The sequence below is a fragment of the Acomys minous genome (assembly GCF_964271855.1).
Source record: "Acomys minous genome assembly, chromosome: 3".
Taxonomy (NCBI): domain Eukaryota; kingdom Metazoa; phylum Chordata; class Mammalia; order Rodentia; family Muridae; genus Acomys; species Acomys minous.
In genome coordinates this window covers 93,831,449-93,855,160 of record NC_140485.1, presented here as the reverse complement: position 1 = coordinate 93,855,160, position 23,712 = coordinate 93,831,449, and the positions used below count along the sequence as shown (strand labels likewise).

Below are 23,712 nucleotides of genomic sequence, written 5' to 3'. Positions count from 1 at the left end.
GCGTTAAGTCACTTTGCATTTTGGAATAGGTTCCTCATACTGGTCAAAAGACAAATGGATACATAATAGTGTAATTATCTAATCACAACGTGCTGTTTTGTATTCCTAGTGACAGGAGGCGCCTTTCCTGCTCTTCGTAGGCGATCAATCAAGTAGGTTGTCAAACTCGAGGATTTCTGCTGGTGATTATTTGGATCCCTTTATTGTCCGGCTGCAAAGTGCTTTCCTTTGCTCATGAGCGAACTCTCTCAGGGTCAACAAGAGGCGACTGCGCAGAGGGTGACAGCTGGGTGATTGCAATGTTTTTATTCACCAAATCATGGGCATGCTAATGTCCACAGCACCGCCAACCTTAATACCTTGTATTTCCAAAGATTAGCTTGTGTTTCCAGGCAAAGAAGAGGCCACAAAATATGCCCTTGCTTCTTTCTAAGGTTGGCTAAATGCTGAGAGTTAGCCTAAGTCAAGTCCACTTACTAAGAAAGGATTATGAGAAAGGCGGCAGAAGGAATCATGACCATCTTTTGTTAGCTTGCTGTCTCTGGAAAATTCCATTACCAAGTTGAAGTCTCTGCATATGGCTGACTACAACTTTGTAAGGATTCTGACAGACCTTCCCTTGATGCTTTGTGGGAATACATGTCATAGTTGGAGATAGATTTTGCTTTCGGCGTCTCTCATATTCCAGTGGTCTAGTTTTGCCTTCCTGGGGACAGAAGCTTACCAATGTTTAGAGACAATGTATCTGGCTGTCACAATTTAGGACAATTTAGGTACTTCTGGCATCTAGTGGGCACATGTCACCGACACTGCTGAGCGTCTTACAAGAATTAAGATAGATTTCTTTCCCTCTCAACCAAGAATCATGTTTTTGGGGCTGGAGAGATGGCTCAGTAGTGGTTAAGAGCGCTGCCTGCTCTTCCTAGAGGTCCTGAGTTCAATTCCCAGCAACTACATGGTGGCTCATAACCATCTGTAATGTGATCTGGTGCCCTCTTCTGCAGATAAAGCACTCATATGCAATAAATAAAATAAGCAAATCTTTTAAAAAAAGAATCATGTTTTGAAATGTCAATAATACTGAGGTTGAGAGACCCTGCATTCCTCCTTTCTATATACATCCACACACATTTAAAAATAACTATTATCGGTGGCAAAGGCAGAGTAGAATCTCAGACACACCCCTTCCCTGCCCCTGCAGAAGTCACTTGCAATTTGGACATTTCTTTAGCCTTAAAGATTTAAGGAAATACACATTTATCTGGAGGATTAAAGAACGAAGCTCATCTTAATCTTCTGAAAGTGACTATCGTTAGATGTAATCCAGCCCTTTAACTGTACGCATAAAGGGAAGTGCTGCTTAGTTAAAGCGAATGGGACCTGCAGTCCCATGAACCGTCAGAAACTTGGTTAATAGAGTATGACCAGAGAATAATGTACTTGGCTTCTGTGGAGAAATTAAAGTACACGCTGTGAATTGTTATTAAGGCAGATGCACGAAAAGTTACTCTTAAGGTACCACAGTCCCGAAGAAGTAGCCTCGGGTGCACAATACATCAAAGCCAGTCTCTCTCTCTCTCTCTCTCTCTCTCTCTCTCTCTCTCTCTGGATTTTCATGACTTCTCTCTCCTTGGATAACCCAGGAGCTCAGGCTTTGGGACTTTTTTAGAATGGTAAAATATTTCACTTTTCACATTGACTTTTACATAGAAACATATTTGGATTTTATTGCTAGGAATCTATCTCTTACATAGAAACTACCTTGTGGAGAGATTGTTTTTTAAACATAATTTACCTTCAGTAAAATACTCCAAGGTTTTATCTACATTGATCTTTTAAAATTAATAGGTTTTTTTTTTTTTAAATAGAGGGTCTCATTATGGAGCCCTGGCTGCCCTTGAACTCAGATTCTTCTGCCTCTGGTCCTAAGTGCTGGCAAGCACCATTCCTGGCCCTAAAATAGAATCTTTAAATCACAGATTTGCCATTCAAAGGGAGTCTCAGCTAAACCTGTAGATAAAAAGTATCTTGTTTTGCAGTGTGAACAAGTTTCTCTTTGTCTTTTTAGCTCATTTACATGATGTGAACTTAAAAAATACCAACTATGAATTTTGAAAGCTTAAGTGAGATTTCTTTTGTTTGTGTGTTTGTTTTTATGAGCATGTTTTGCTTGCATGTGTATCTATGTCAGAGTGTCAGGTCCTCTGGAACCGGAGTTACAGACAGTTGTGAGCTGCCAGGTGGGTGCCGGGAATCGAAGCCAGTCCTCCGGAAGAGCCATCCTAACTCCTAACTGCTGAACCATCATCTCCCTAGCCCTCTTGAGTTTCTAAAACTATTCTTGAGTGCAAAATGTAGGTAACACGTTCTTTACTATTTTTACAGCACTTATCTTGATTTTAGTGTTTTTTTTTTTTTTTTTTTTTTTTTTTTTTTTGCAATGGAATAAACTCAGGGGTTTGTGATATTCTTTATTATTAACAAACAAGGACTTTAACGCTTGTTTTGCATAATCAGAAGGGGCAAGGTGCTAGACATACTTGAATAGGGAGTACCAGTAGAGCAGAGTGGCCCTCATCCCGAACCCCAGAACTTGAGATGGATGAGGATCAGAAGTCACAGGTCAGCGTCAGGCCTATAAAAAAAGCTCTCCTCAACCCCCGAGTACTAAAATCATTGTCACACTGACAGTTTTCCTTTAGCAGTGAGGAGCAAAGAATTTTTGGTAGCATATTAACTTAATGCTGTGGTTAAGGGTATGTATTCAAATAACCAGATTGTTAGGTCTGGTATGTGGCTCCCAAGTAGAGCAATGCCTAGCGTTGATGCATGAGGCCTGGCTTCTTCAGGATGCAACAGAAGATCAAGTGAGCTAATAACGTGAAGTGCAGTCAAGCCAGTGACTTTTCAAGCCCAGGAGCCAGGAAATGAGAAGAGTGAAGCCCTATCGCCACAGCGTCCTTGTGCAGAAGGCAATGCTGCTTCTGGAAGGGTTGGGTCCCAGGAGAAACCCTGGCACGCCGGCCGCGGAGCTGAGTGAAGGAGGGCTCAGCCCCACCGAGCTGGGGCTCGCAGCGGCTCGAGGGGCGGCCCTCCCGTGTCCGCCGCCCCCACCGAGGGCGGGAGGCGCACAGAAGCGACAGGCTTCCCCGCGAGCCCGCGCCACGGCCCCACCACATCCCCCCGAAAGGGCGGACACCGAAGTCCAAGGGCAGAGGCTTCCATCCGTCCCTTCGCCTTCCGGTCACCGCCAAAGCCCCGCCCCTCTGGGCGGGCTCAGCTGTGCCGTAAAGTAAAAAAGCACTCTTTGCCGTTCATCAACCCGCCCCTATCTTTACGGCAGGCCGCATTTCATGTCTCCAATGTGGCGTTCCCCATGTAGGCAGTGGCTGTGGTTTCTACCACAGGTGGCCACTGTAGTTCTGAGCAGTAGCTGCTCTCCCGCCAGCCTGGGTTGCAGAAGCAGCAAACTTTATTCCTGCTTACGGATCCAGAAAACCACACTTCTCCGAGAGTTTGGAATCGCCGTTTCCTTTTAGATTTCCAAAGTTCCTTTTTTTTTTTTCAGCCCTTGTCTGTTTCCTCTGTTATTTCTGGACACCTTCCCCAGGTCCCTGATCCTCTCAGACTCAAACCATGAGCCTTCGGCAGCTGCTGTTGCGCTTGTCCGGTTACTTCGGGGCTTCTGGTCCCCCATATCGCCAGTGGTGGTGCTCCAGATCCCCTGACACCATCTCCTCGGTGGGCTCCTGGCGTGCTCGGTCTTCCAGGTCTCCAGCCCACTGGAACCAGGTGGTATCAGAGGCAGAGAAGATCGTGGGCTATCCCGCATCCTTCATGAGCCTCCGCTGCCTGCTCAGTGACGAGCTCAGCAACATCGCCATGCAGGTTCGGAAGCTGGTGGGGACTCAGCACCCGTTGCTCACCACTGCCAGGTGAGCGACCCCCTCTCCCACCGACCCACAGGACCCACTCGTCTTTTTTTTTTTTTTTTTTTTTGTAAAGTTATTCTGGTCAGGACACTAATGCTAACTCTGGACCTAGCCAGTTTGATCTTTTTTAGACATCTTTGATGTCTCTTTAATATTCTTCTATTTGACTCCTTTCCGTGGGGTGAATGGTTTTCTTAAGAGGAAAATTTGAATGTTTTTTCACAGTTTCGCCTTAACTACTAGAGGTACAGGTGCTTCGGTGGTTTGTGAAGATAGCAGTCAGAGGTGTATATTTATTTGGTCACATTCAAGAAGTGGTATTTTAAAAAGGAGACAGAGCCGGGCAGTGGTAGCGCACGCCTTTAATCTTAGCACTTGGGAGGCAGAGGCAGGCCAATCTCTCTGTCACAAGCAAAAATAAAGGAATAGATAATTCTTCGCTCTTTAATTGTTTATCTCAGAAAGATTAAGACGAGAAGTGGACAGCTCTTAACAAATGTCTAGCCATTTGGCTATCCAGGTAGAAGTCATTTCCTCTTGATGTTTTTACCACTTAATTGTGGTTAAAAAAAAAACAAAACAAAACTAGACTAGTGTTAAACCTGCCACTAGAGTCTTAAACAAACAAACCCATTTATCGCTTAAAAAACAGCTCAAACCTCGTGGTTTGTAGTTTATTTCAAACATAGAGACGTTGCTAGAATAAAAATAATAATACAAAGAGGGATTGTGGGGATGTCAGGAGCTTGTTGTGCAAGCACATGACCTGAGTTTGATCTCCAGCAACCATGTGCAAAGGCTGGAGGCCTGTAACCCTGGCACTGAGGCTGTGGAGACGAAGGATCCCTGTGTTTGGCTGGCCATCCAGTCTAGCTAAACCAGCGACTTCTGGGCTAAACAGGAGACTCTGTCTTAAAATCAGTAACAAAAAAGCAAGCAATACAGTTGTACAAAAAGATGGCAGGTGTTCAAAGCCATTAGCCCTTAGGGAAATGCTGGTTCTCGTCACGGTGAGCTGCTTCCCATGCTTATGAGGAGGAGTGAAATAAGCACTGTCAGTACAGCATCCCGGTGAAGGAACAGAAACCCTAGGTTTGGCATGCATGTAAGTTGACATGGCCAGTCTGGGAAATGGCAGTTTCTTATAAGATTAATTAAATAAGAGTAAATTGTATATCTCATTGATGATACTCAAACATTTATCAAAAAACAAACAAACAAAAAAAAACCTTTGTCTATATCTGAACCCATACAGAGATGTTAAAAATGTTGAAAGTTGACTGTAAATCTGCCAAAGTCTCACCAGCAAAGCATTGATAACTAAGAGGAAGATACTGTCCGCATGGGTATTTGGAAGAGCTCCAACCTGAGCAACCCAAATGTCCTTCCTTGGTGAATGGTTGATCAAACTGTGATACATCCATAACCATAAAATCCTGTTTGGTGGAGCTGAAGAGATGTGTTAGTCACTAAGGTGCCTACCGGGCAAGCTTGAGTTTAGATTCCAAGGACCGTGTGGGGACAGGCCGCCCATTGACCAGCCAGCCTATATATTAACGAGATCAATGAGAGACAAATTGAGCTCAGTGACTTTAATGAGAGGCTGTGTCTGAAAAGATAAAATGGAGCAAGATCAAGGAAGACCCCAGTGTCCATCTCTTGCCTCCCATATGTACACATCTATTTGAACATATATATATATATATATATATATATATATATATATATATATATACACACACACACATACATACATATAACATCTATTTGAACACACACACACACACACACACACACACACACACACACAAACAGTACTTGATAAAAAGAATACTGATGTCAGTTCATTCAGCTTCAATGAATCCCGAAAGAATTCTGTGAAGTGAAAATAGTTTTTTTTTTCCTTCAGAAAATTAGGAGTTACCATGTGACTCAGCCATTCTACTTCTAAATATATTTCCAAAAGAATTGAAGACTGCCTCAGATCTTTGTATATTTGTGTTTCTAGTATTAGTTACAATAGCCGGAAAGTAGAAGCAGATCATGTGTTCATCAGCGGGTGAAGGCATTAATGAAGTGTGTAGACATACAATAAAATGTTATTCAACCTTAAAAACAAACAAACGAACAAAGAAAAAAAACCTCCAAACCTGACATGTTACAGCAGAGGTGAATCTTGAAAACACATGCTAAGTGAAATTAGAAACTCATTGAGAACACATACTGTGTAATTCTATTCACACAGCACCCCAAGGGGTCGAACTCAGAGAGAAAGGGTGGAGTAGCTAGGCCAGCGCACCTCAGAACGGTCAGGCTAAGCAGTTCATCAGTGTGAACTTTAAGGTTTTGTTATTTTGAAGACCTGGTTTTGGCTCTGTTTCTTAATAATTAAGCTTTATTATACAACCCAACTAGGTTACACAAAAGGGAAAAAAGGTTAAAGGGAAACAATAGTGAACCTTCCGGTATCCGTTCCACGGGACGGGTCCCTAGGTGTCTCTGGCCTGTGCGCTGGTCTGGCCTGTTCGCTAATCCTCTTCCCGATCCATGTGCCCTCAAGCCGGGTCTGAACCTACTGCTCTCTCTGTCCTCTCTGCCTGCCTGTCTCTCACATGCAAGGGGCGGTCTCCCTCTCCCATTGAGGGTCGATTAGAAACACAGTAGTCCAGGTGGAGTCCCCAGGTCCCCTTCCTGAATTCAGGACCAGGATGGCTCCACCTCTCAGGGAGTATTCGTGGTGTGTCCAAGGGCAAAGCCCGCTAAGATTGCTTTCACCTGTGACAAAGCTTACAATCCTTCCCACAACCTGGTCTCACCCTGTAGCCCTGACTGGCTGGAGCGCTCAGTGATCTGACCTCCTGTACTCCCTGAGTGCTGGGATTAAAGCCACCGTGCCCAGCATACGAACACAAGCTTTTAAAGAACGCAGTTTCACAAGTGTATATGTGATTTATTATTATTAATGTTATTATTTTGGCCAGTTTTACACAAGCTGGAGTCATCTGGGAGGAGAGAGCCTCAGTTGAGAAAATGCCCCTATCAGATTGGCTTTTAGGCAAGACACTAAAGTATTTTCTTGATCAATGATTGATGTGGTAGGGCCCGCCCACTGGGGTGGGGCAACACCCTGGGCAGGTGTTCCTGGGTTGTACAAGAAGGAAGGTTGAGTAACCTAGTGAATGGCCACCTTCCATGATGTCTGCATCAGCTTCAACCTCCAGGCTCCTGCCTTGGCTTCCCTCAGGAACAGAAGCCACATAAACCATTTCCTCTTGGTCAGTATTCTAGCGCAGCAATAGAAGGCAAACTAAGATAGACACCATTTTTTTAAAATCATTTTTAAAATGCCAAAGCTGTAGAGATGGAGAGCAAATGAGTGATTTAGAAATTAGGGGACGGTGTGGGGAGCACGGAGGAGAGAAACTATGAAGAGGTATATCATGCTGATGGAACAGGCTGGAGTCCTGGGATAGTGGCTACGGGAATCTAGACAAGGGGTAAAGCTGCGAAGAACTGAACCTTGGGAGCCTGCTGAAAATGGAAATAGAATAAGGCTGATTTGGGGGTAGGATTTTAGAATTATACTACAAGTGAAACTTCACCACTCTTGAGTGAAGCTGGGTCTAAGGTACAGAGAACTCTATCCTATTTTTGCACTGTGTTGTCTGTAATTATTTCAATATTTATCTTGAAAAACTTAGAGAGACATCACTTCAACTCAAGACATCATGGGACAGAAGACTAGGAGGGAGAGGAGGAGAAGAGAGAGGAGAAAGCTTGGGAGACTGATGACTTGGGGCTCTAATTTCAGTTCATAGGTAGACAGCATGTGACCCCAGGCAACTCATTTCATCTCTTAAGGCTTTTCCAGTATTAAACAGTGAAGTAAGTGGTTGCCCAAGGTGGTTTCTGTAAGACCCCCAGCACGGTGGTCTTAACGTGGAGACCCCCACCAAGAACCAGCGAGACCAAGGTTTCGGTTGCAACACGCAAGAGGCTTTATTGCAGGGGGACGGGTACCCGGGCGTCTCAGTCTCTGGAGAGGCTGGCACGCCGAGCGAGTCTTTCGGGGGTCTTTTATAGGGATTTTAGCGGGAAGCGTGGGTACAGAAGCGAGAAGCATAGTTACAGGGCTCTGATTGGTAAATTTAAATGAGGCGAGGTTATGGCCCGGTCATCAGATGGGCTCTAGGAACAGGGGAGTTTACCCGTTCTCTGGGCCAGGTGGTCGTCCATAAATATCTTGTTTGACATGAAGCGAGGTTATGGCCTGGTCATCAGATGGGAACAGGGGAGTCTACCCATTCTCTGGGCCAGATGGCCGGCCATAAATATCTTGTTTGACAAGGACAAACTGTTTCTGTTATCTCAGCATGCTTTTATCTTTTTCCTCTGGGCCCCAGGCCTCATCTTATCCCGGGAACCTATTATTCTAGTCTTGCCTTGCAAGATAGCGTTACTGCTGCTATGCTTGCTATGTCGGTTGCACAGGGGAGGGGGTCTTACAGTTTCCATTGGGATTGCCAGCTTTAAACTGTCTGGAAACTACTGGATTTGGCTTGTAAGAAAGCCCTTCTCAGTGGAAAAAACCCAAAACCAAAAACTTGAATGCAGTGATACAATAAAAATACATGATTTTTTTTCCTCCACAATTTAAGAATCTTAAAAGCTTAGAAAATAGCCAGACGTGGTACCTCACACCTTTAATCCCAGCACTCAGAAAGCGGAGGCAGGCAGATCTCTGTGAGTTCAAGGCCAGCCTGGTCTACAAAGCAAGTCGAGGGAGGACAGCGAAGGCTACACAGAGAAACCCTGTCTCAACAAAACAAAACAACAACAACAAAAACCCACCTCAGCAAACAATGTATTTTTCAGATTTATAACCTGACTTTAATGGATGTGAGACTTTTATTCATCCCAGTCAATGTGAATAGTTATTCTGTTGGAGAAATACTGTTTGATTATAGGATCAGCTTAGCTTTTGTTGTAATGCAGAGTTAAAAGCACCTTTCTAGAATCACAAAAGAGTTGCATTCAGAGAGATACTTGTTTCAGGTGTATGGTGGTTTCAGTAAGAATGCTCTCCCCAGGCTCAGCTATTTGAATGCTTAGTCATCAGGGAGTGGCACTATTTGGGAAGAATTAGAAGGATTAGGAGGTGTGGCCCTATTGGAGGAAGGGTGTCTCTGGGGCTGGGCATTGAGGCTTCAAAAGTCCATGGCAGGCCCAGTGTCTCTCTCTCGGCCTGCGGATTAGATGTATCTCTCTGCTACTGCGCCAGCATCGTGCTTGCTGCCATGTTCCCCGCCATGATGAAAGTAGACTAACCCATAAGAATGACCTTGGTTGTGGTGTCTCTTTACAGCAGTAGAACAGTGGCTCTGACAGGGGCTTTGGATGAGGCGCTGTGGACCTGTCCCAGCTGGACAGTCGTCTATAGGAGTGCCCAGGTAGATTATTAGTGGGGAGGAAGCTAAAAAGGAGCCATAGTGAGTTAGCCTTTCCCTTCCTGCCAGCATAGCTGTGTCCTGGGGTTTCATTGCTGCCTGCCTAATTGAGCTCAGTATCCGCTTATGCGTAATATATTTTTTAATCATTTATATGTCAATATTTAAGATTGTTTACTTATTTATTTTAAACTTACTTAGAATACTGTTGTGCAAGTTAGTTTTTATTGCCAGTTTGGCACAAACTAGAGTGACTGGGACAGAGGGAACCTCAATTGCATGCCTCCTCCATCAGATTGGCTTGTGGGCATGATTTCAACTGATGATTCATGTTGGAGGGCCCAGCACATAACAGTACGGTGCAGACAAATGGACCAGGGCCAGCAGAGCCTTGTACGCCTCTGATCCCAGCACTCGGGAGGTGGAAGTAGGCTGATCTCTGTGAGTTCAAGGCCCGTGTGGTCTACATAGTGACTTCCAAGACAGCCAGGATGACGTAGTGAGACTCTGACTCAAAAAGTAAACAAAAGGAAAAAAGGGAGGAAGCCAGCAAGCAAACAGGCTACCAGGGAACTAGCTCGGAAGCAAGGCAGTAAGCAGCGTCCCTCCATGGTCTCTGCTTCAGGCCCTACCTCAGCTCCCTTCAGTGACTAACGGTTACCTGGAAGCATAAAAGGAAAAAAACCCTACTATTCCCAGCTTGGTTTTGGGTGTAGTGTTTATCACAGCGAGAGAAAAGCAAACTAGAGCTGCTGACCACTCGCAGTAGATTGGCCGCTTCTGAGAGCTTGCGGATGGCAAATGGTTGCTCACAAGACACAGCTGCCTCGTGCTGTGGAACTGCTCTGTGTGTACACGCTGCTGACCTCTTTGCTTCTGCTTTCTTTTCTTTCGTTATTCTGGGCAGATTGACCTTCTAGGACTAAACATTCGCTTAAATACTCTTTTTTTTTCTTTTGTCTTTAAACCACTGTGTTCTCTATTTTAGAGTCAGATAGGTGGGGCTCATTAGTATGCAGTTATAGGAGATAAAGTATAGCTTTAGTCTCGTCTCTTAGGGGACATTGATTCCTTAGAAGAGACTGCTTGGTCCACTCTGGTTACTGGACTCTCTAGAGTACCTGTTAGGTTTTGTTTGTTTGTTTGTTTGTTTGTTTGTTTTAATATGGTAGAATTCTTTAGAGTTCTTTAAAGTTTGTTATTAGAAATTTAATTTTAGTCGTCCATGTTTATGAAAGACCCTTTCTAGTTTCAGTTCTATAATTACTGACTAAAAACCTGTATTTCTTTACAAAGAACTCTTTCTTGGATGACTAGGAGAAAATTATAAATTTTAATTCATTCCACAAATATTTGAGGCACTCTGGGCATGGAGTGTATAAACATGAATAAGACATAGTTGTTGCCATCCAGGAACTCATGAGAGACAGTGCAGCGAGCAGGAGCTCTGGACTCAGGCTGGCTCCGCCTTCTGGTCCTACCAACCACTGAGCTCTGTGGTCTCAGGCAGCTTACCCTAGCTCCTTGTGCCCTAACCTCCTCATCTGTAAGTGGTACTTATGTTGTAATGTCTTATGAGATCAAATGAGTTACTATAGATCACAGAGCAGATCTCCAAATAGTAGCCTTTGTCACTACTATTAGAAATCTGTTTTAGCAAGAGCATAAGCCCAGCTGCAGATTGCCTTGAGAGAAAACTTGCATATATGACCCAGTGTTCTATACAGATCAGGAGAAAAGATGTCTTTCTGGTGAAACTCAAGATTATTAAAAGTGAACTGGCCTGTGAATTGACTTGTGTCAGATGAGAAAGAAATGACTGAAACAGGTAACTATAGCCACAAGAATTGCTTGGCGGGGCTGGAGAGCTGGCTCAGCAGTTGAGAGCACTTGCTGTTCTGTATTCAATTCCCAGCAACCACATGGTGGCCCACAACCATCTGTAATGTGATTTGATACCCTCTTCTGGTGTGCATGAAGACAGTGTACTCATGTACATAAAATAAATCTTAAAAAAAAAAGAATTGCTGGTAAAGTCTAGGAAACATTTGTTGTGTTGTGTTGTGTTGTGTTGTGTTGTTGTGTAAACATGGAATGGGATAAAGCAAAAGAAGAGGCCAGAAATGTCTGCTGCTCCCGTGATGGAGTAAGTGATGCTAGATTTTAGACTTGTTCCTCCACTGTAAACAACCAGAAAACTGGGCAGAGCATAGACAGCAATTGTATTTCATTTCTTATTGCTAGAGACTCTTGTTTATAGCTTCTCCTAGTTAGGGTATCTATTGCTGTGATAAACACCATGATGAAAGCAACTTGGGGAGGAAAGGGTTTACTTCATCTTACAGGTCTCAGTCCATCACGAAGGGAAGTCAGGGCAGGAACTCAAGGCAGGACCTAAAGCAGGCGTCATGGAGGATGCAGCAGTTTTGAACTCATAGAAATGTGCCTGAATGATGTGTGCCACCACACCTGGCTCAGCTTTCTTTTTATGCAGTTTAGGACCACCTGCACAGGCATGGCACTGCCCACAGTGGCCTGGACCCTCCAGCATAATCGTTAATTATGCAATTGTTCCACAGACTGGCCTACAGGGAGTGTGATGGTAGCATTTTCTCAGTTGCGGTACCTTTTCTCGGACTGACAGAAAGTCATTCCGGACAGGCTTGTTCCAGTGCAGATGTAAAGCAGTTGTTTATCTATGTGCTGTACACTGAGTGTTTGGCCGCTGTTAGTGAAGCATCTGTGAGCCAAGTAAAGTTGATTTATGAGATAAAGAAAGAGCCGGAGCCAGATTTTGAGGTGATTTTTATATTGCGTTAAGAAGATCTAATCTCCCACTGTCAGGAGGAGATATATGACTAGATGAGCCTTTTAAAGTTGGCTTTGGCAGATGGAGAGCTCATGAATTGCAGAAAAGATAAGCTGGGCACAGGGGGACCTGGGAGAAGACCGCTCCAATGTATTTCTTTCTTCTTTAGCTGCTGGTTAAATCTGTCTCCTGATGGCCAGGTTCTGTGCTTATCATGGAGGACACAAAACCCACCAGACACTGTCAGGCACATTGGCCTACTCAACACGAGATGTAGTTAAATAAGAGAGACATATAAAGCTATCAGTGCAATAAAATATTGCATATTTGTTATGATTACCATGTTTAAAAATTAAATGATAAGTGCTGGAGAGTTGGCTCAGTGGTTAAGGGCACTGTCTGCTCTTCCAAAGGTCCCGGGTTCAATTCTGAGCACCCACATGGCAGCTCACAACTGTCTGTAACGCCAAGATCTGACACCCTCACACCAGTGCACATACATTTAAAAATTAAATAAAAATATTTAAAAAAAAAAAAAGAAAAACAAAAACAGTTAAAAAATTAAATGATGACACAGAAGAATGGTTCTGGGGTCAGGGATAATGAATGGAGAAGTCTCAGTTACTCCTGAGTATTGACCCTGAGATGTTCATGGGGACTTAAGGATGGAGGTGGGATATGGATCCAGGTTACAGTTGTGCAGTGATGAGTTCAAAGCGTTTCTGTGAAGTGGGGCTGAGAGAACTTGATTGCAGAACCAACCAAGAGTAAGCCGAGCAACTGCGTCTTGAGGCAGCAGGGGATGTGTGTGAGGGGAGTGTTTGGAGAGCACAGAGAGACATCTGTGCATTTACTGAGGGCTGATGCATGAAGGGATTGTCTAAAATGCAACTCGAGGTGGATCAGGTACCACTGAGGAAGGTGGACACCACAGCTCGAGTGGGCAGTACTCAGCCCAGGTAAGATGGAAAGCCACAGGGTTTCCAGTCTCTTGGGAATAGTATGTAGAATTTTGTCAGCATGGCTTAATTACAAGCAGAGAAACTGATTTGGGGCTGCCTGAGCAAGGAGGAGCTAATCGGGCCTTGGAGCCTCTAATGGGGACGGAGAAGTGACAGGGTCCTCTAGCTTTAGAGTCGTGGGGGCGGCGTCTGGTCTTTCTTGCACCATACAACTACTGCAAATGAGTTCCCCTGCATGCTAGGACTGTGTGCCATGATCTGCCTTGCAAAGGTCTGGGCCTCCCCTTGGTCAGTTGGATAACCGCCCCCCCCACCAAACCAACACAGTCCTGCCTGCACCTCTCACAGAGGTAGCTGACTCTCGAGCTTAGGACTGCTGAGTGATACCCGATTGCGACCCGGCTCACATGTGGTTTAGACTGAGGGCAAAACTGTGGGTTGGTCAACTAGCATTGTGCTCATCTAGACAGAGAACAGAGAGTGGGGCAAAGGAAATACCAAAAAGCCTTGACGCCAAAGCAATGGCTAGTGGTTGCCTTTCTAACTTTCACTGTGTCTTCCCCCGAGAATGGGGCTGCAGTCACTTTGTCACTATGATTGACCATGTGACTGACTTGTAGCAAAATAAAATAAAAAATAAAGAAAATTTTGTAGAAAGGAGTTGGGGGGCCCTCTCCTGCTCCCCCAACCTCTTTTTTCACCCTGCTGCTTTACATGCTGCTGTGGTGGCTGCGGGACCGGAAGTGAGTTTTGAGTGCCGCATCTTGTGGGTGCTGCACTGCGCAGTAGGACGCATCCTTGCAGTTTCCACAAACTTCTGTCTGACATGAAAAAGAACATACTTCTTTCGCACTGCTTGTATCGGTCATTTGAATTTTAAGTCACAACCGGTAATGCTGGATCATAGCTAAATATGCACCCGAGCGAGCACCCTGGCTTATAGCTGCAAGTGGCCATGACCCCAGCTAGCTAGGATTCTTGGCTTGGTGGGTTGTTTCTTACCTCATCATGAAGGGGTTATAATCTATGGCCTGGCCTAGGTGTCTGTGTGTAGTAGTTAGCAGCATGGCAGGGCTCGTGCCCCTTCTAAGGACAGATTGCTCCGTGCTCAATCCAGGTCCCACTGTAAGCAGGACACACGTACCTTCTTGGGAACTGCTGTATCCCTCCATTGAAGTCTCCCTTGCCTGGCTCGATGAACCAGACAGCAATCTCAGCTTGTAGTTCAGAGCAGCATTCTGGAGTCTCGTGGAGGCAGCACTCTTTCCCTGTACGCAGAACCTTTCCTAGTCTTAGGGGAAACAGAATGTAGAGTCATCATCAGCTGTGGCAGTGAGACGTGCTGTGGTGATGCTAGTTCCCCTAACAAGCTGCATCCCACAGCAGCAGCCCAGCCTTCTCTCCAGCAGGCTAGGGGTGCCTGGGGGTGCCTGGCCTGTGTGGTTGTGGGCTGTTTTACCATAATTTGAGCCAGGTGCTTGTGGAACTCCCTGAGTTCCAGGTGCTCCATGCTAGTAACTTTTAAGAGCTAGTGGATTATTGAAGGGATCTCTTGAGGGAAAAGAATCATGAAGAGATGAGAATAAAAACTCAGTTCAGATTGATTTCGTCAACCTGGGTCCAACTTTCTAGAGAGTGTGATGCTAGGCAGTTTATTGCCAGCATATTTAATCCTAGTAAAATTTTTGGGAAATTTTCCCTGGTGTAATACAATTCCCTGTGCACAAATAAGCATAATTACATCGAAACTCAACTCAGGGTACGTGTTATTTCTCCAGGAAGGTGGGCTCTGGAGATAGGGTACCTGTACTAGCTTAAAGGCCTAAGGAAGGAGCCGCCTGGGCGTGGCCACACGGATACCGTAGAGATCATCTGGGCTGTAGCCACCTCTGGACCTGGCTGTGGGCGCTTGGCGAGCCCTTTGTGCTGTGTGCCCAACAGATTTTTTTCTTTCAGTTTTTTTTTTCTTCTAGGTTATGATTCATTTGGGAAAAGCACATTGCAAAATATTCAGCCTCTCCTTCATTTAAGGAACTTCTTTAGGGGTCTTGGGTTGGGGTGAGAGTTTCTGAGTCCCCCATCTCTCAGTTCACTAGCTCTGGAGTTGCTTTAGTTATTTAAATCAAAACCCATCTTAGTGGGCTGCCTATGCCTGAATTGCTATAACCCTTACATTGTGTTTAGATTTTGACAAATTAGAATTCAGATATCTTTCTTTCTCTCCCCCCCCCCCCCCCCATTTTCTGAGACAGGATTTCTTTGTGTAGCCTTGACTGTTCTGGAACGCCCTTTGTAGACCAGGCTGGCCTCGAACTCACAGAGATCCGCCTGTCTTCCTCTTGAGTGCTGGAATTAAAGGTGTGTACCACCACCATTTTCCCTGTCCTGGTCATTACTATTAACAGGTTGGTTTCCATTATACTGTGGTACATGATTGCTTTTGATTATTCCGTAGGATTCAGACTTTTCTTTACAAACACCTTAGAAGACGTGTCGCTCGGTTAGTTAGCTTGTCTGTCTCAAGCCCTGGGGTTCCTCTGGGTTCGTACCTGTAGCATAGGCAACCGGATGTGGTGGTGGCACTCTCTGGTAATTCCACTGAAGAGGTGGACACACGCCCGAGGCTCAGAAGTTCAAGATTAGATTATCTCAGCTATACCAGGAGTTCCAGACCAGTCTGTGTCACGGGAAGCCTGGGAAAGCAAGCAGGCAAAACCCAAAACATCTTAGCAGCTCATTAGTCACAGGGAACCTTTATCTGTGCTTGTGGTTTAAAGCAAAGTCCAATGAATGTTCTTCCAAAATTAGCTCCTAGAGGAGGCTTCAAAAATGGGTTCTGGGCGCTAACCCTTCAGAGGCTGTGCGCTCAGTGCAGGGGCTGCAGTGCAGCTAGGCTTGCTTCTTTATGACTCATCCAGTTTTTCACAGACTTACTTCTTTTTTTTTTTTTAATCTATTTTCGTGTACTGAAATTTCATTTTAACAAATACTTAAAATAGCTTTAAAAATTACTATTCTTCCAGAATCTCCTTGGAATGTTTTGTCATTGGCTCAAGATTTTTTTTTTAAGCAAAATGACTTGGTTTTATTTCCAGCATTGTAAGCAGAGAGATAGGTCTCGTGAATGCTATGTTATACTCTAATGTTTTGAATTTGCCAAACATTGATCATTTGTATGAACACAGTCTTAATAGTGTTTATAATAATAATTATAAGGGATTTGTAACATGATTTCTGTCAGATTGTTAAATATCACCAAGTCAGATTTATTCTTGGAATGAAAGTGCTGTTTTGAATCTTTTGCTTTGTAAACTTTCTCTCTAACTTCAGCCTATTTCTCATTCATATATGTGTGTGTGTGTGTGTGTGTGTGTGTGTGAGACACACACACACACACACACACACACACAGAGCCTATCATAGCATGGATGATGGCTCACAAAAGCTGGAAACCTGTAGCACTCTGTATATCCTGAGGTCTCAGCAGTCCTTACCACTTACATATGCTTGGAGAGGGGAGGGACGGGGTCTAGTGAATCTGTCAGTTTCAGGAACTTTTGGAGCTGTTACTGAGCTGTTGCTTCTGAGGTTTAAGGAGCCTCCCTGCAGGTGGAAGTTCTCCAGTCTTTAAGACGCCTGTGTCTTCATGAGATTTCCTCTAAGATGAACTGGGAGGAAACTGCTAGGCAACACTGTGTTGCAGTGCTCCGTTTCATGGTCACTGCTTTTTTGCAATAGTGGAAGTCCAGATGCTTCTGCCGTAGGCTGCTGGTCTGGTCTGTATGGTGAAGTGGCCATTGGGAGGACACTCGGACAGTTCTTCATTTGACCTGTTATCTTCTGATACGGTGCTAAGTCCTAAAGACACCTTGAAGGAACGTGCAGCTCCAATGACCCTTAGCTGGCTTGTTTTATGCTGTTCTGTGTTCAAAAGGAATACTATTTATTATTTTTCCAGAAAATTCTATGAATGTGTACATATATATATATATATAGAGATAGATAGATAGATAGATAGTAGATACAGAGAGAGAGAGAGAGAGAGGGGGGGGGGAGACTTTTATTTAAAAGCATCTTATGTATTCTTTTAAATTGTTTTCTTATGTACTTTTTAGGGATGACCACATGACAACAGAGTCTTCATGACATGATATCATGAGTCCAAAGTGAGTGTCTAGAGTTTGGTAGTACTAGACCTCGCATTTTATCCTTGTTTTACAAATTCTTAACAGTATGCCCAGTCAGCCTAGTGGGACACCAGAGATGAGCTTTTCATCTTTCATGGTTTTACTGTTCCATTGGATAAGCTTTTCTATATACATAATTGTGGATGTTTCTTAGAATAATGGCATCTTTAAATAGCTGAATTGTCAAAGTAATACCATCTGTTCCAGAGAGGATAGCCTGGGACCTTGGTGGCTTAACTTCTCCCAAAATCATGTTTCTGGCCACCTGTGCCTATGCCCCAGTGAATTCCTGGTGGGTATTATTTTGCCCCTTGTCTGCTGCTTCTGCCCTGTTCAGTCAGCACTGGGTGGGGACTGCAGGCTGAGTTTAACTTATGCTTGATAAGTTAATTATGGCAAATGTATACTATCTATACAGAGCACTGCAGTCTTGGGAGCAGACCCGTATAATGTTATGGTTAAGAACGTGGCTTGCGCACCTACCAATCCTAACATTTTAATATTGCCATTTCCTAATTGTATGATCTGCAGAGTTCTTTGGGCCTCTTTCCTCACTGTGGAAGGGATGATATTTATCCTGGCCTCACAGGATTACAGTGAGGATCACATTACGACATATTATGAAGCTTTGCTTTGCATGTTCAACGAATGCAGCCAGCATTCTTAGCTATTATTTGTGTCTAATAATTTCTTTGTGGTCTCGGCCAGTCAACATCTTCCAACACTTTCCCTTGAAGGATCTTTAAGAACCCAAAGAAATGGTATAGACTAAAATTACCTGGAAGGTGTGCTTTGTTGTGCAAGTTGAGGTGGAGATAAGAGCCTCACATTAGCTACTAGAAGTTGCAGCAGTTAACATCGCATGGTGGACTAGAACAAGCATAGTTTGGGAAGTGGGCAGATCTGCCTCCTGGTTTAGGAAGCGTCAGACCCAGTAGGTTATGCGCTACTATTTAGACAAGCTAGCCTCTTAGAACTTCAGTTTTCTCATCAGCAAAGATGGCATAGTATTTCCTATATTGAGGACTACTAAGCCTTACTTACCTTGTAAGGCTCGCTGGACAGAAGGGTGAGGCAATAGGTCACAACATAGTTTTCTTTTCTCTTTCCTAACTAGAGACTAGGAAATATCCCTGACAAAATAGCCATCCTTTCTGAAACAAAATTACATTCCATCAATAAACTTAAAATAAAATGGGATTTAATAATGACTCAGGAAGCTGAGGAGAGTAAGGATGCTGGCTAGAATGTGGCACACAATTACATTTTAGATCTTTTTTTAGTTGAAGTGGTTTAATTTAAAGAAGTGAGTTCAAAATAAGGAGTGCTTAGCTACTGTGAGTGCTACAAACTCCAGCACCAGCGAACACAACGCACATCAAGTTTTGTAAACTCTAGGCCGGGTTGGTGATGAGTGAGGCGTTGCCCTGGGAGGTGAGGAGTGCTTCTCGCGGCAGCTTTCTTTCAGAATTTGACATATTTGTAGAAGGATTCTTTCTTCTAGGTAAATTAGCTGCTGTTTGCTATGGAGCCACTGCTGCTACTGGAGCCCTGTGGGCACTTAGATGTCTCAGTAGTTAAGGGAAGGAGTATTTGTCATTGGATTAAAAACAGGGGGCCTGATTCTTTAGGTGCCTATCGAATCTTAGAGTGGTACCCAGGGTCAGTTTAGTGGAGCTTCCTGCAGACAGATGGTTTTCTCTTCCCTGTGTGGAGCTCCGTCGAAAGGCTTTGGGAGTGCCCGTGATCTGGAGGATAAACTCCAGCTTTTGCAGCGCTTTCTTCCTTTCTAGCTGTTTCTGCGTCTCCCCACTTCCTGCCTTAAGTTGGAGTCACAGAAAATAACCCCACACTCACATTTAGGAAGCTGTGCTTAGCCACAGGATGGAACACAAATGTCACCGTTCTCCTTAAGCAGTGTCCGATGGCTTATCCCCTTCTGTCCTCTCAAGGGTTAGAAGCTATGACATTGCTGAATTGTGGCCTCCATCTGTTGTCTGCAGAGGTGGCTATTTCCAGTGGTCTAGGAAATGTCCTCCAGAGGACCAGTTGAGCTATTGCTTTTCCTTTATTTGGTTGAGACAGTGTCTCTGCAGTATAGTCCTACCTGGCCTGGAACTCACTATGTAGGCCAGGCTGGCCTGGAATGCACAGAGCTCCATCTGCCTCTGCCGTCTGAGTGATGGGACTGAAGGGCTGAGCAGGTCAACCTAGTCCTGTGTTTTGGATCATGAGTTTAAGTGTTTCTGTCTTCCTGAGTGTTTAAGATGTGAAAACGAGGGTGCGGTAGGACCTCCAGATTGAAATTCTGGACATCTCTGGGTCTTCTGGTAGGAGCTATGATCAACTATGCTGACAACATAGAAGCAGACATTTGTTCATCATTTCCGTGAAGGGACCCAAGGAATGGCTGAGCAGACTTCCTGCTGCTGGTGGGAGTGACATGGGGAAAGCCACAGTTAAGAAAGACCAACCAGAGGCAAGAAACAGGGCCCAACAAAGAAAGTCAGATGGAAGAAAAGACGCGTGTGTCTTTATTTTGAAGGTAATGTAGGAGTCAAGGGAAACAGTAAAAGTGAGATGAATGATTCTGCCACCAAAAGTCCAGTTGCAAAGGACTGTAGACTTGTGGCCCAGGATTGTGACTGGTGCAGACAGAGCTGCATGGTTCTTCTGTGTCGTTGTAAAATATAATATCCATTGTTCCAAAAAGAAGAAGAAATAAAAAGTGTTTCCTGGGTTAGAGAGATGATTTGGTGGTTAAGAGCACTTACTGCTTTTGTAGAGGTCCAGGGTTCACTTGCCAGCTTTCACATGGTGGCTCACAGCCACCTATAACTCCAGGTCCAGACTGCATGTGGTGCACATGCACACACATACACACATACACATAAAATAAACAGTGTTGAAAATCAATGCTCTCAAGACTGTAAACTTGAAATAGGTGATTTCCTCTTTGTAGTCCCATTGTCCCACTTCGAGTCAATTCAGAAAGCCTTTAGTAAGTGCACACAAGATTAAAGTGGGTGGAATAAAACTTTCCTAATCAGAACTTCCTACTCCTTTTCTGACCTTTGCCTTAGTCATTACTTAATTAAATTGCGGTGGTCCTTCTTACATATACTTCATGGATTATAGATAGGGATCAACACTTCCTGGAAACAAATCAAGAGAAAATGCAATTAAATTCTACCAGGGCTAATTAAAATTAGGTGGGGAAAGTTTTCCTGGCTATAATACTTGTTAAGAATGGATTGCTACAAGGTACAATTGCATCCTTTTGAATTTTGAAATCTTCGAGGCATTTGGCATATACCTTGAAGATAGAAACAAGGGCAAACAAAGTTCTGTATGAGTTTGTGCAATTTACCAGTGAACACTCTGAATATTTCAGAAAAATATGATTATATTCATTGTATAGCATACAAATAATAGTTTTAGGACATTGGAGATTTAGTTATAATTGGAGAACTAAAATCAACAGGTACATAACCCCCACAAAATATGTAGGATTTGCCATTCTAGAATTTATTCTTTTATAATACTGCTTCATACCTAGTTGGTAAGTTCATTACAAGTGTTTCATATAATTGGGATATATATTCTAACCAAAAATCATATTTTAAAGTAACAATGCTATGGCAATCCTTACATGTTCGTATCTTACATGAGTTGTCATAAGTCTTAATTCAGGAACTTCCCAATAATTCTACAAGAAAAGGGTCATTTGGGACAGAAAGCAAAGATTTCTAATAAGAAGGCTTCTTTTGGTTTTTGCCCTCTTCCTCCTATCACTTAACCAAAACCCTAAGCACAACATCTGGAGTTACTTGGGCAACTATTCTTAAAAGACCGGGTCCTTAGTCAGAAACCTTTCTGGCACTGAAGGAAAAAAAAGTTTTTGCATAGATAGGATTTGATATATATATATATATGTTTGTTTTGGTTTTCTTAAGAGGGTTTCTCTGTGTAGCCTTGGCTGTCCTAGGCTTGCTTTGTAGACCAGGTTGGCCTCGAACTCACATCAATCTGAGCCCCTCTGCCTCCCCAGTGCTGGGATTAAAGGTGTATTCCACCATGCCTGGCCTATAATTGATTTTTTTTAAAGTCTGTATTCATACACGCTTTCTCATCATGCACACATGGTGGGGACTATTGGGAACAACAACTGTTGGAGTTGTTCACGTGCCTGGAGAGTGACAGACCCGTCAGTTCACAGCCTCCGCCCCTTGGCTTTTCTAGTCATATTCTAGTTAAAGTAGCTACTTTCTTGTTACGTAATGGTTTTATTTTGAAAGCCACGTGTGAAGGGAATAAATTCATTTAATTCTCTTTTATTTTGCACAGACAGGAAGCATGCCCTTCAAAGCTCCTGGTTTTATTCTGTATTCTCTTTCCTTTGTAGGTTTTTTTCCCCTGTAAGACAGGATAAGTAGAAAGATAACAGCTAAGTGTTGAAAACAATGCTGGTGTCAAAGGATGGAAAGGAAAAGTATACTTATGTCGTCATAAGAAGTCAGCAAACATTTAGTGGCCTCTGCTGTGATTGAAATCTAACCAGGGAAGGTTGAAATAGAAAGGGTTTCTCTAAGACAACTTAGCGTATGCTTGAGGACACGAGATGCGTGCACGTCAAAGCTTAAATGATATTGGATCAGAAAGAATCGTTATCGTTAGTAACTGCTGAGGGAGTTTCAGCACATGTCTCAGATGCTCAGGCTAAATCACTGGGCCATCTGAACCAGCACCTGTAGGCTGCGTGCAGACTGGTGGCCTCTGTCTTCCCTTCGACTACAAAGCCAAGTGTGGATGTTAGGAAGAACACAGTGGTGCCTGATTCTGAGTCAAAATCAGAGAACTTTGACTCAGGGAGCCCCAGAAACCTTATAAATTGTCTTCATTCAGAAGCAGAGAACAAAAACAAGGTGTTAAGGTGCCGTAGACACAGGCTGAGGAATATAGTTCCTACACTCACCCTGACAGACAGCAGCAGTGCTCTGTTATTAGACAGACTCTCCAAGCAGTTTACCCGAGGAAGGAAAAAGCGCATGAGAAACCATGTGACCTTACTGGAGAAATCTGAACTTTGATCTCACCTACACACCATCAGATAAGCTTTGAGGATTCTAAAGCCATTTCTTATGCAGAACTGGCAGGACTCTTTTTTGTCAAGATAACATAAAGGAAGATATAGCACCATTCTTACCATTGTTTTGTTTTGTGTTTTGTGTTCTGTGGTTTTTGTTTTTCGAGACAGGGTTTCTCTGTGTAACAGCCCTGATTGTCTTGGCACTTGCTTTGTAGACCAAGCTGGCCTCAAACACACAGAGATCGCCTGCCTCTGCCTCCTGAATGCTAAAGGCCTGTGATTAATGACTAAAGGCCTGTGCCACCACGCCCGACTTTTTTTGTTTGTTTTTGGGGTTTGTTTTTGGATTGTTTTTTCCTGTTCGACATTTCAAGAGTACACTTTCTAGTACATTATTAACAGACTAACTATTAATTTATCTATACAAGGTTACAGTAACTAAAATAGCATGGTAATTGCATAAATATGAATAAATATACAGAGCAGTGGGCCCGAATGGAGAGTCTGAGCATAAACTGGGGCTCTTCTCCAGCTTGTTGCCCATAGAAGTACCAAGCATGCGCACCGGAGGAAGGACAAACTGCTTACCAGGTGGTGCCTTGGAGACTGGATCTCTGTGTGCAGAAAAATGAAACCAGACACCAGCTCATCTGCTACAAAGCAATCAACTCCAGTGGATTACAGATCTACATGTAAGAAATTGTAAAACTTTGAGAAGAAGACGTAGGGGAATGGTTTAGGACACTAAAATGAGCAAGTATTTATGGGTGTAAAGTCCCCAAAACATAGAAAACAAAAGCAAAAAGCAAGTGGATCTCATCAAATTGAAAAATTGTATGGGATTAATCCCAGGACTTGGGAGGCAGAGGCAGGAGGATCTCTGTGAGTTCCAGGCCAGCCTGATCCACAGAGAGAGTTCCAGGACAGCCAGGACTACACAGAGAAACCTTGTCTCGAAAAAAGCAAAACAACAAAACCAAAATATTGTATGTGAAAGGAGACAAAACCTGAAAAGGAGTTAATAACCAGAGTATGTGAGAACTCAGTTGGAGTACCTCCTCCATAATCCAATAGAAATGGAAACTGAGTAGATTAATAAATATATGTAGAAATTTCCTAAAGAAGACATACAAAGGGTCATGATACTTAGCATTACCAGTCACTGTGAGACATAAAATTAAAATCACAATGAGATCTCCTTTTGTAAGAAGGGCTGTTATCGAAAAAGACAAAACACAGTGTGGTTGAGAATGCTTCCTAAAGATTCACGTGTTTGAATGCTTCGT

At 43.7% G+C, this 23,712-nt stretch overlaps 1 protein-coding gene across 1 annotated transcript in view; it reads left to right on the top strand.

Moving 5' to 3' along the window:
* Positions 1–3,339: 3,339 nt before the first annotated feature.
* The window catches only part of PDSS2 (decaprenyl diphosphate synthase subunit 2), a 263,281-nt gene continuing 242,908 nt past the window's right edge, over positions 3,340–23,712 (top strand). The window contains exon 1 of the mRNA XM_084774454.1: positions 3,340–3,935. Within this exon, the coding sequence (XP_084630580.1) occupies positions 3,637–3,935 (299 nt within the window). The 5' untranslated portion in view covers positions 3,340–3,636. The remainder of the gene's footprint in view (positions 3,936–23,712) is intronic.